Below are 13,282 nucleotides of genomic sequence, written 5' to 3' on the forward strand. Positions count from 1 at the left end.
TAGCTACTGTAGACACAGTTTTAAAATGCCCTAAACAGTGAGGCATTGATTTGCATTTAACAAACAAGCTGTCCATGATTTGATAATTTTATTTTATTATATATATATATATATATATATATATATATATATATATATATATATAAAAATGTACTCATGGGGATAAGTAAGTTTAAAATTCCCTTGCCTAGATCCAGGATTCATACGTCTATGTTCTGCTGCACATAAAGAGCTCCCTTTGGAAGGAAATTCCCCATTTAATTAAATGGATGAGGCAATATGGGTCTCTTTATGTATCTGGAGCTATCCTCTCTACTGAAGTGAAATGGGAAGCCTTTATGATAGGGGCAGAAAGGTAAGATGCATTTTGGAACTCCTTCATCTTGTTGAACTTCCAAAGCTTAGGGGAGGGACTATTCAGCAGCCATTTTAAGTGTTTTTCCCCCTGATCTTATGGTTAACTTTAACTGGTGTTATGATGTATGATATATCCCTATTGTACACCACACAGAAACTACAGTATTAAATGGTATCTAAATTATCAAATTAAGTACAGTGGAAGCTCGGTTTTCAAGTGTCTCGGAAGCCGAATGTTTTGGAACCCGAATGCCAAAAACCTGGAAGTGAATGCTTCCGTTTTCAAAAGCACCTCAAAATTCAAACAGCTTTTGAGGCACATTTCTCCATTTTCTCATTGGAATTTGCCAACCGCCCATTGCACCTTTGTTGTCGAACGTTTCGGAAGTCAAACGGTCTTCCGGGACGGATTACGTTCGACAACTGAAGTACCACTGTAAATAATGGCAACATCATAATTTATTTGATTCATGTGTTCTTTGAGCTAGCTGCGATATGACTGCACTGCAAGTGGTTTACTCCATATATGTATAACAGTTTATTCCATGAATATTTTCCAAAATATTATTTAAAAAACCATTTTTTTAACATAAAGGAAAGAAAACCAATACAGCAATAAAAATTACAGGAATGGGGCAATGTCTGAGGCTTGAGGAAATCCAGTGTTTCAGTCAGGGCTGGTAGTGAGACAGACTTTAAATAACACTATTCCTGCTTTCCTTTTTTTCTGGTAACACTAATCAATAACCAGACAATTTCAACTCTTCCTCCTTGCTGCCAGCATGACAAACAGAGTTCAATTTAAGTGTGGGCCTAAGTAGCGTTATGGGGACAGCCAAGGTGGGTGATTAATGCTCTCAGAAATCTCTTGTGGCCATTCCTTCTTCTCCTGTAGTTGACAAGTGAACCACATGGCTTGTGCCTGGGAATTCAGGGCTCAGGAAAATTGTGCTAAATGGGGTCTGGGCAACCCCACAACCCTTGGCTGATCATCTACTTGGTATATCGTGGTTCATGCACTTGATGGAAATTGCTTTACAAAACATGGCACCAAACAAGGCTAATGCCAAACTGTGTTTGACCTGAAATAATAATAAAAAGAGTCATTTCCTCTTTTTCCCCTGCAAGGGGTGGCTTCCCCAATTTTAGGAAGTTGGAAACCCCTAACTCCAAGGCATTTGGGGGTATTTAGACCTTTGAAAAACATAACTGAGAGGTATCTGTGCATCACTGTCGGGGCAGTTAATTATTCCACATTGAATGATATGATCTTGTGTACTGATGAGTTTTCCTGCCCTTTCAATGCAAATTTTAACTCTCACTCTCAATTCCATCTTTTACATTTTTCATTTGCACATCAAGGCTGTCTCTCCTTCCCTCCCTCTTCCTCTCATATTCAGAATTCCTTGCCGGGAGACATGTTCATTGACTTATTTACTTAACAAACCACTTCTCAAGCTACCGCTAATGAAACTTGGTATTGTTGATTGCCACCTTTCTTTTTCTAGGGCCCTAGTACATTAAATAGCTGCACAGCGGACATTAAATTCAGCTGGTGAAGATTTCCACTGCTCCATCTTTACTGTGGGACAAGCGTCTCTTGTTGAATTTCTGCCAAGCCTTTCTACCTGCAGAAGACCTATTTCCGCAAGACAGATCAGGAAGGTCTCCCATTTTTGTTCTTGATTTCTTATTTTTTTTAGAAAAACAGCTTTCATTTTAAAAACACCTAGGGACTCCCATTAAACCCAACAATAGATAGAATATTAAATTAGAATTTTAATTGAGACTGCTCTTCTAAGCAGACTTTCATCCAAGATTGTAAATCTGATGGAAACAGCATAACTTAATTCCGAATAAATGTTTTGCAAATCAGAGTGCTCCTTTGAAACATAGAGATGTTTCTTTATGGGAAGGCTTAATATATGAGACAGAGTTTGCCCCCTCACAATCTGGTACTACTGCTGCCGAGTATGTGGGGGGGGGGGTGTTTGAATGCACCAAAGATTTTGGAGGTATTTATATTGAACACACACACAATACTCTTTCATCTACACTTCTTATTTCTCTTGGCTTTCATACATTGTATCATGCCTGCTGAGCAGCATGAAGGCACAAAGATGAGAGGAAAAGAAGAACAGAAGCAAACTAGATACAAACATTCAGCACTCCCTCCTACAGAATGTATACATTTGTACTATTGCAATTTAAGAATAAAGTAATAGTGGCAGTGCTTTTATACAACACCGCTGTGCAGAACCAAAAGAATAAGTATGTGGCAAGAATGTGGACATGGGTACTATTGCAACACTAGGCTACCCTGAGACTTCCAAGTCAGAATACCTGGCCAGGCACTGTTCCCATGGGATTTGTCTGCATCTTGGGCCATCACAACATCCTGCAGTGCTAGGAGGGAAACAGTGTGTTGTACCTGTTTTTGCCAATTTCAGGATGCAGCACAAATACACCCCCCAGATATGGTTACCATTCAGTGGTGTAGCATGGGTTGCCAGTATCCGGGGCCCACACAGAGGAGGGGGGAGGGAGAGAAATAGACAGAGTACACATGCACATTCAATTGCCTAACAGTGTCTGAGTCACCCAGGAAATTGCGGAAATAAGACTCATTCCGTTGTTTGGAGAGGTCACTTCCTGGTTTCCAAGGAGAAGCCATTTTCAACGGAGCCCAGCAACAGAAGTATGCAACTGTATTGAGGCAGCACCAGACATTGAAATTTTGCACCCCTAACAATTCTGCACCTGAGGAAACTGCCCCTGTGCCACCACCACCACCCTGCTAGGCCACTGCTACCATCTACCCTCTGTGTAAATAATATTCTATCAGTTACATCCAGTATGTTTCCTATGGCGTGTAGTTACACCCACCCCACACATTTACAGCAATGCCAATCACCTGACCTCCCTCACTCTGAATTGTTGCTGTATACCAGAACAGAGATGGCAGCAGCAAGCTCAGTGCAGTGCAAATACACTGGCGGAGCCAATCTAGCTCTCCTGCCACTGGGTTTGAATTGTGCCAACTCACCACCACCATGCCCCCTCATAGAAAATATCATTCTACAACAAAAGCAAAAAATAAAATAAAAATTGAACTAGATGTAACGTTGCCCTAGCTTAGTATAACACCGCTTCTTGTATTCCTTCAAGTTTCACTTCTGTCTGCCCTAATGGTTTGCACCCATTTTCATGAATAACTGAATATATTACCATGACAGACGGGGCCATCTGAGTTGATGACAAGGTATAATCCTCATGTCAAACATCTGCATTTTTAGCCATCTTCACGTGAGAACGTGAGTACCTGTGCCTACTTGTGTGTTTAAAGGATGGATTCCGACAGTACCATCAAACACTGCTTCCTTGTGGTCACTAATCCATGCATGAGTGTTTGTATCCCCTTCCTAGGTGGTTCTGGCAGACCACACAACAAGCACCCACTCTGGAATTCCTCTTGGATCCAAGTGGGAAGGAGATTCAAAAATCCCCACAGCAGCATGCATGGATCCTTGGGTCACATGGACAGGGCAGCAACTGTACAACCAAGGGAAAGTTGGAAGGTTGAGAAGGCATGTTTGAAGCAGACCTTGGTGGGAAAAGGACACTATATTCACCTGTCATGGAGACAGAGACACCTGCAGGGTGCCCCAAAGGCGTCTATTAGAACTTCACCCTCCCCACTAAGCCACCTCCGGGCATGCATGCCACTACCATGGTGAATGACCTTGGGCACGCTGCAGAAATACACCTAACCATTCACAATGTATGGAGGACCTCAGGTGCCACATTCTTCTTCCGCCCTCTAGTGCACTGACTACCACTACTAATAGGACTGGAAGTCACCAATGTCCTGAGGGCTTAGAAAAGAGCAGGCTATTGGACTCCCCAAGGAGAAGTGCATGGGGGGGGCGGCCCTGGAACAGTATTTACTCCAATGGCCTGAGATGTGGTGCTCTCTGTGAGTGAAAGGGATTGTGCCCTTCATTTTGTCCAGGAACATATTTTCATTCTGTGCAACAAGCACTGCAGCTAAGGGATACTCGGAAAAACTCTAAGGCTGATGTTGAGTTCTAGAATGCAGCAGGAATGGTTTTTGTTAATGGTAGCTATTAGTATTTTGGACGACCAAATAATCCACCAGTAGACACTTCAAGGGCCGGAGCAGAAATTTTATATATATATATATATATATATATATATATATATATATTCCATTTTAAATATAGAGAAGATCACATGAGTATGGGGAAGGCACAGCTACAATGAAGAGCTCTAGGTAGGCATCAGTAGCAAGTGGTAAAGACTACCTATAATTAGACTTCCCTTGAGAATAAACCCTTTCCGAGTTAATTCCTTGGAACTGATGGCTCTGGAATTCTATAGCACTCTGCCAACTAAGCTAATGCCATAATGATGAATGCTCATTGACAGAACATCAAATATCCCCTAGCACAGACAAGGCAAAGAATTTCAAGAAAGCAACAGCTGAAGTTAAGAAGCCTTTTCCCACAGAGAGAGAGAGAATGATCTCCTTGACAATCAAGTCAGAGCTAAGATTTTTCCTTAATTTGCTAACTAAGCAACCAGCGACTTTGAATGTGAAAGCTAAAATTACCCAGGGGTGCAAAAGGAAAAGACTGGAGGCTTGAGTGGGAAAGGACAGGGGAGAGAACTCTAATGAGCAGAAAACAAAAACCTCAGAAATAATCTGGAAAACCCTTAGCAACAATCAAAGGGGTACAGAGGCACCGAGTTCCATCCAAAATTGCAGGGGCCGTCTTGTGCATTGGGCGCTGCACTTCAGGAGGAGGCCTAGTGAGGCCTGCTGCCGCCCGAGAGGACCAGCGAGGACCACTGCCACCCAAGCGAGGCCCAGCAAGACCTGCTACTAGCCAAGCAAGGACCACTGCTGCAAGGTTGGGGAGGGGGCTCAGTCCTGTCCCAGCAGACTTGGGGGGCGGGGCAGACTGAAGACACATCAGCCCTATAGAATTGGCACCTATGAAGCAGCAGCAACGTAGGATGGAACTGGGGTTCTAATAAGGTGATCAGTTTCCCTTCTTAGGCAAAATTTTATGTCAGTCACAGCGTGACTGGAAGTGGGGGCCTTAATTAAAGTAAGGATTTCAATTAAGATAGTTGCAGTAATATCATGAGCAATATCAGCAAAGGTGAGGTGAAGGGTAAAAAACAACAAGGTGTGTGTGCTGGTGGTGGTGTTGAGGAACTTGTTGGCTACACACCACAACAGTTTTCACAGACCTGAGGACAGAAACCTATACATAGCAATTCAGGGCAGGGATACCTTTGGCCCTCTAGATTTTGGACAACAACCTGTCATCCCTGACCGTGAGCCATGTTGGATGGGCTTGAGTTAAGAGTCCAACAACGTCGAGAAGGCTCCCAGATTCCCCACCCCTGCAATATTGGTAGTTCTTAACTCCTCCCCCCTTTAAGTGGCTTCAGAAAATAATTAGACCAAGAGTAGCTGCAGCAATTCCTTATGGCAAATCGTATGCTTACCCTGTCACCTTTAGCACCAGGCAATCCTGGAGGCCCAGGTAAACCTGGGAGGCCTATGTCACCTTCGCCACCCTGTGGAAACAAAGATGGCAGATTCTTAGGGTAATTTTTAGACTAAACAAAAGAACCATTGATAAAGAGACCCAGCCTCTGAAAAGCACATTACACTTTCCCTATGGAGAGCAATAAGAACAGCCGGGTGTGTGCTTTCTTTCTGAACCATAGACTCTGCTAAATTGTTGCTGACAGTTTGCTATAATCTACTGCAGGCAGAAAACAGCAGTTCCTAGACTTTTAATACATCTGCTAAAATATTTGTGCCTTTATGGAGGAGGATGCTGTAATTCCTCAACCCTATGGTGTGAGCATTCCTCTCTAACAGGGAGCTCTTTCAGTTCCCAAATAGCCAGGCTGCCCTTCAAGCAGAAACCATGCAAATGAAGATTGAGTCATTTCAAAGAAGGCATTCACGCTCAGTAGTCATTAATGCCAGATAGCTGCTAGCAGGAAAGGAAAAAGAAAAAACTGGCCTTTCATTATTCCTGCTCCTTTTTAAATTAATAACACAAGCGACAGCTAACTTCACCATCTTAAGGCAATACACAAAGAGAGATATCTATTTTTCTTCCTCACAGTACTGCATTAAAAATGATGTGTTCCCAGTAGAATTTTACAGAACTCAAATAAGAAAATGTGGGTCTTAGTAGAGTCACAAGCTGGGAAGAGGGAAGGCAACAATGATCGTATTCATGTTTCATCTTCAGCTTCTTGCATAAACTGCTAGGTTGCTACGGATCCTAAGGGGAAACCATAAGCTCTTGGAAAAATAAAAATGAATTTGATGGGAGTAGACACTGGCTGCTTACCATTTTACCTGGCGGACCTGGAGGGCCAGCAGGACCCAGCTCACCTCTGCTACCCTTTGAGAAAACAAGGAGGCATTGTTAAAGCATTTTCCGGCAGCAAAATGAAGAATCGTTTCATTAATGCTTACTTAATTTTTTTTTTTAAAGTCAGCTAAAAAGCAAAATACCAACTTAGAAGAAGGTAGCTTCTAATACTACCATTTCATTCTGCATCATAAACACACATGTATCTCCTGTGGAAGGACAAGCACACGCTCATATGCTCAAGTGTGATTCTTCAGGTATGAGCAGCCTAATATCTCTTCATAGAGGATGCTCGGTTCCCATGGTTAAATACCAATTGCTGGAAACTGTGGGTAGTAAGAGTGCTTTTCTGGCCATGTTCTGCTTGCAAGTTTCCTTGAGGCATCGCCTTGGCCACTGTGAGAACAGGATGCTGGACGAGATGGTCCACTGACTTGATCCAGCAGGCTCTTATTACTTTCTTATTGTATCACTTTTAACCAGTTAGATGAGTGTATGCATAATCTGACAACAGTGATACATCATCAGAACTGACTTACATGAAACACTGTGGGTAGGTGTAATTCTAGCTTTCATGTCAATATTCTCGTAAGGAAACTGTAACACAACAGGTTGCGGAGCAATGAAAAGATGAAGCTACATATGAAATACATGTGATGCCGCATCACAAAATTGCATGAAATGGCTTTTCAAGCAAAGCAAAGCAAGGAAACTTACTGGAAAATAATTAAGTATCCTGGAGGGATCAAAAGAACTCAGAACTGGGTAGGTTTCCAGTCACTGCTTCTATAAAATTCCTATGTCATTAACATGAGAAGCTTTTAGAAAGGCTTGGAAAAAACCTTCAGGTGACCCAGAAAATTAATTAATCTTCTCCACAAATTTAGCTCCATTTAGTTACTTTTGTAACATGATTATTGAACATGCCTCTAGATGCAGATTCACGTGAACATAATTAAAATTAGAACAAACTGAAAACCACTTCTTCTGTTTGTCACCATAAGATATGCAATTGAAAAAACTAATATTTTTGGTAGGGAAAATTAGGTTGCTCAGGCTAGCAGTTCCAGTTTAATGTGCTTTTAAAAAAATCTATTATATGCTCACATCTTTTCAAGTTTCAATTAGGAAAATCTCATTTTGTAATGCTGCACATCGTGTGAACTTGTTTCAGGTTGACAATTCACATGAATGTGAACCCGTGGTGTGAGGGTCTAAGTACAGTCGGCTACTAGAAGCCTTGGGCTTCTATGCTCTCTCCTTCAATTTAATATAAACCAGAGAGAGATGAGATCACCGTGCTCAAGATGAGGAGAGATCATATGAGTGTGTTCCATGTTCATTCGCATAGCACCAAACCATGTTGTGGCATCAAATCTGAACATCTGTTCTTCAGGTGTCAAAAGTCTACACCTAGCTGCCCTACTGAAGAGGGCCAGGTTCTTTTTCTTGCACAGCCAATAAGGAGGTAATGCATATCTAGATATGCATCTGCATCACAATGCTTGTCTTGGGATCTTTAGGGAAAGGTTTGAAAACAAAACTGCCGTTTTCGTAACGGCATTGTACACATCTATGGTGCAACCCTAATTCTGGTCACCTCACTTCAGGAATGGTTACAACATTTGGAGCTTTTCAGTTTAGAGGGAAGGTGCTCTGAGAACATCCCAGCAAGGATGAACATGCAGGATAACAAGCATGCATGTAGGCTTTCCAGTTATTGTTTACAGATGGGAATCGAATCCTGAGCATAACTTTTAGGCCACTGCAAAGTAGTGGCTTCTTGCCACATTTGTCCCTGGCATATTGTGGGCTATATATGTTTATCTCCCTCTCCTCAGCCCCCATTTTCTGGGCACAATTTGATGTGCCTTTTGTTTTTTAAATATATTTTTTAAATTAAAGCAAGAGCACTCAGTCCATCAGTGTTGTCCCTTCCAACTGTGAGAGGGTACTCAGTGAGGTGCTCTTGGTAGCTGTCCCACTATGGTGATGCCCCGTTCCTGTGAAGCCTCATCAAAGTCCAAACTGAAGTACTGTATTGTCCCAAAGCCCCTTCATCGCCTTGTCGTGGCAAAGGGGCTTGAATAACTCCAAGAAGCTATGAGCTATGCCATGCAGGGCCACCCAAGATGGACAGGTCATAACCGAGAGTTTAGACTAAATGTGATCCACTTGGAGAAGGAACTGGCAAACCACTCCAGTATTTTGCCAAGAAAACACTATGGTCATAAAAAAAGAGCAGCTTTTTCATGCTCTGTTTCATGGGGTCATGGAGAGTTGAACACGACTAAGACGACTAAACAACAACAACATTGTGCATAAGAACTGTAAAATATCTCCATTTTAACAGCATAGCCATCTTGCTTTTGGGGGGAGGGTGCACATCTGATCCATATATAGCATCTCTGCTAAATAACAGAGTGGAAACAATGGAGGAAAAGAACTGGCAAAGACTAGCAGAGTGAGGCCAAGAATGGGCCATTGTGCCCAACTGAGCACAAATAATCTGCTTATACCACTACTGCTGCTGATTCATTTTTTAAAAAAAAAAAAGCATTATCACTGATTATGTCTGACACTTTGAAGTTTAAAAATTGATACTCTGGAGCAATTTAGCATAAAAGGAAAGCTTTCAAAGATTTTAACCAGAAATGAAGTGCGATAATCATATAGACCAATTTCCATAATGTGTGTGCGAAGCAAAGCTTCAAGTCAACTGGTAAAAAGAACAATGAAATACATGTTTTATTAATACGTTTTGATCTATAACATTAAGATATAGGAAGTTTGGCTGTAAGATTGCAGTACCCTGACTTGTGCCATTACAGTGATCTTATCCGTGTTCTTTTCCCCTTGTGCAGCAGATCATAAAAATTGGGAAGATAGTTCTAATGCTCCGAAGGAAGCTATATCAAATTAAGTGAAAGTATAGCGGTTCAAGCAGTTGGCCAATCATGTTACCATGAACCAGGTACCGATCAAGTGCTTGGTGAAAGTTGATAGTTCTGTTGATCAGGTTGTTGAGGAGATGCATGCAGACTAGGAGTCAAACTACACTTTTTATAGGAATTTTGGGTTCAGAGGTACCAAGAGAACAAAGGAAATTATTTTTGTAAGATACCACAGCAGCTAGAATGATACAGTGGTACCTTGGGCTACAAACACCTCGGGTTACAAACACTTCGGGTTACAGACTCCGCTAACCCAGAAGTAGTACCTCAGGTTAAGAACTTTACTTCAGGATGAGAACAGAAATCGCACGGCGGCGGTGCAGCGGCAGCAGGAGGCCCCATTAGCTAAAGTGGCGCCTCAGGTTAAGAGCGATTTCAGGTTAAGAACGGACCTCCGGAACGAATTAAGTTTGTAACCAGAGGTACCACTGTATATGCCCAGGGATGGGATGGAAAGAAGCAGCAGTTCCAACTAAAGAAGATTGGCAACTAAAATTAATGAAAAACGCAGAAATGGTGAAACTTACTGGAAGAATAATAAATCAAGAAGGACGACTTTTTAATATAGAATGTGAACTTTTTACTAAACTTTGTAACTACACTGAGTTTGGGGATGGTGGGAAAAGAAATACCTACCCTCCGTGCATGCTACACTCTTGAGAACTACTGGGGGGGTGTTGCAGCTTTAATTAATTTAAGAAAAGCAAGAGAAATAGCAGCCTGTCATGCATTAAGCATGATGTGCAGTTTGACCCTAAGGCTGCAATCCTAGGCGCTCTTCTCTGGGAGTAAGAAGCTCCATTGACCATAATGGGACTTGCTTCTAAGTTAACCATACTGGGCTGCATGGCTGTAAACTTATAGTAGTTTAGTTACTTGTGAGTGGGCCCCATTGAAATGAAGTCTAGCTTCCAAGTAAGTACAGTGGTACCTCGGGTTAAGAACTTAATTCGTTCCGGAGGTCCGTTCTTAACCTGAAACTGTTCTTAACCTGAGGTACCACTTTAGCTAATGGGGCCTCCCACTGCCGCCATGCCACCGAAGCACGATTTCTGTTCTCATCCTGAAGCAAAGCCCTTAACCCGAGGTACTATTTCTGGGTTAGCGAAGTCTGTAACCTGAAGCATCTGTAACCTGAGGTACCACTGTATGGTTAAGAATGATTTGTAAATTTATAAATATAACGAAACAATTGGTGTAAACTAATGTGTAAAGCAGTGTTTCCCCCACGTTTCTCATTGAAAGCATGATTTATAGAATGTTTTGCACATCTATCAGCTTATGCAAACCATTATTAGCTTACAGAAATCTAGCAGATGTCATGCTGGTCACTAGAACTAGAACGTTCAGAGTCTAATCTGAACTGCTTCCAGAGCTTGCAGTGGGGATGGTTAATAATTAACACAGTATGGTAGCTCCGGTTTCTACGCACTGCTGATTTTATAAACCCTTAGTTGCATTTTACAGGATTAAAAACATAGTTTAGAAGATTATCTTGCATTATCCGGTTAAGGAACTACCCTGTTCTTTATTAGCCAAGAGCTGTCCAAAAACATTCAGACCGGCATCAGTTTAGAGAAAGGAATTTGGGAAATAGCCAAGTATATCTAAACCAGTTCTGCTCAAAGCCACCAACAGTTTGCAATTTTTGCAAATAAAGAGTTTTTCTGGAAAAATATATATGAAGTTATTGTGTCACTAGGCAGAGCTGAAAGATAAAGCAAAGGAATAATCCCTTGACTTTGGTAGTTATTACTCTATGCAACTCAGTTTTGCATGGAGCACAATGGTTTTCAGAAAGATGGCAAGCAGTATTCCCCAAATCCACTGCCACATTTTCAGTGTTCTGTGTTCAAGAATAGTGCACTGTCTCCTTAAGTATACTTCACTTTTGATCCCCCATCGCCTTTCTTCATTTGGGTAAGAAGAATCCCTGCTGCAAGCCTGTATTAACAGTCCTGGCAGGGAGGATTATATAACACCATTTAGTGAACCTGTGATGTTACTAGCACATATTCCAGAAAGTGGGTTTCATTAGAACAACACTTGCATACTAGGTTTGAAATTGTGCCTGTGTATTGGTCTATGTGGATTCCAAAGAAATATATCTCACCCTTTGTGTTTAGTGTAGATCAAGTATCTTCAACCTTTTCAGGCCCAGAACCCACTTTTAACCCAAACATGCATTTGAGGACCCATTTCTTAATCTTGTACCATACATTTGCATGGTAGAGGTGCTCCTGTTTCGACCTACCTTGGATCAAGCCATGGCCCACAAGTATGGACGTGATACTTATATACAGCCTTATATACAGGGGCTGATGATTCTCATGTGATATGCCAGATTGATAAATAACCAGGTGTAAAATGCACTTCCACGTTGCTGAGAGATATTTCAGGTAATGTCTGAATGTAAGATTATGGATGGTAGTGATTAATGGATATTCATGAGTGTTTACAATAATGCATGAGATAGACATAACGTTCTTAAATCAGATAAATGAGCTAATAATGCACATTTAATAGTCGTATGGTTTATAATATTATGTACAATAAACAGTTATGTAAAATTATAGGTACTAGTATATTCAAGGATATTCATGGGGTAAACAATTAATGCATCATTAAACATATATGTATTATGTCCAATATATAGGATAATGTATATATTATTATTTCATGGGGTAATAAAATATAAAAGGGGCACCCTAATTCTCTGTCTAACACAGTAGGTGGCAGCACCAAACATTTTGAATGAAGTCTGGACACAGTGGTGTAGCTGAGAGGCTGACCCTTAGTGACCACCCAGGGACAGGTTCTTGAGAGGGTTCCAAGAAATGTCACGCTTCCATTCTGTCATAAACAATAGCTAAGACTTCATGCAGTGCAGCTAAAATTCATCCTCAGTTCACAACAGAAGAACCAAAAAGAACCCCACAACTTCTGGCATAGTGTGTAAGGGTCTTCAGTCCCTCTAGGGACCATGAAAGCTCTGCATGACGTGGATCTGTAGACTAGTGTTCAGCTTATCATATATAATTCTACTTACATGTTTCATGGTTTTGGTTGGAGTGTTTAACTCATTACGGAATATCGGGCTGAGTTTATTTGTATTATGACTCGGCAAATGTGAGGCAAATGTAAACAACTAATTTGGGACTGGAAGAAATTGATGTGAAAGCTAAAAGAGTTTACGTCACAGGCAAATAACACAAGAGGCTTTTGTGCAGACCTTGTCTCCTCCATCACTGGCCTATAACTGAAATCCCAGAACCTAAAGATAGAGCAGAACAAGTACTTACCGATGGGCCTCTGGGTCCGATGGGCCCTTTTTCTCCCTGTGGCCCCTGTTCTCCCTGTTTAACACGATTACAAGAACAGAACGTGCTTTAAAACTGATTCTGCACAAAATGTGCAAGTGTTATTAAAAAATAAAATGAAACTGGAGAAAAAAAAGGAGCTTACAGGTTTACCCGAATTCCCCATCAAGCCAGGTATCCCAGGAGGACCTGCATTACCCTGTTGGGAGACAAGGAGAAT

General features: G+C 41.5%; 1 protein-coding gene across 5 annotated transcripts in view; it reads right to left on the reverse strand.

Moving 5' to 3' along the window:
- COL9A1 (collagen type IX alpha 1 chain) overlaps window positions 1-13,282 on the reverse strand; it is a 61,900-nt gene that overhangs the window by 12,472 nt on the left and 36,146 nt on the right. For all 5 annotated transcript variants that reach the window (XM_083607221.1, XM_083607223.1, XM_083607224.1 and 2 more), the window contains 4 exons: window positions 13,208-13,261; window positions 13,045-13,098; window positions 6,765-6,818; window positions 5,899-5,970 (listed from right to left, as the gene is read on the reverse strand). In XM_083607221.1, the coding sequence (XP_083463347.1) occupies window positions 5,899-5,970; window positions 6,765-6,818; window positions 13,045-13,098; window positions 13,208-13,261 (234 nt within the window). The remainder of the gene's footprint in view (window positions 1-5,898; window positions 5,971-6,764; window positions 6,819-13,044; window positions 13,099-13,207; window positions 13,262-13,282) is intronic.

This window comes from Podarcis filfolensis, assembly GCF_964270895.1.
Source record: "Podarcis filfolensis genome assembly, chromosome: 3".
Classification (NCBI taxonomy): domain Eukaryota; kingdom Metazoa; phylum Chordata; class Lepidosauria; order Squamata; family Lacertidae; genus Podarcis; species Podarcis filfolensis.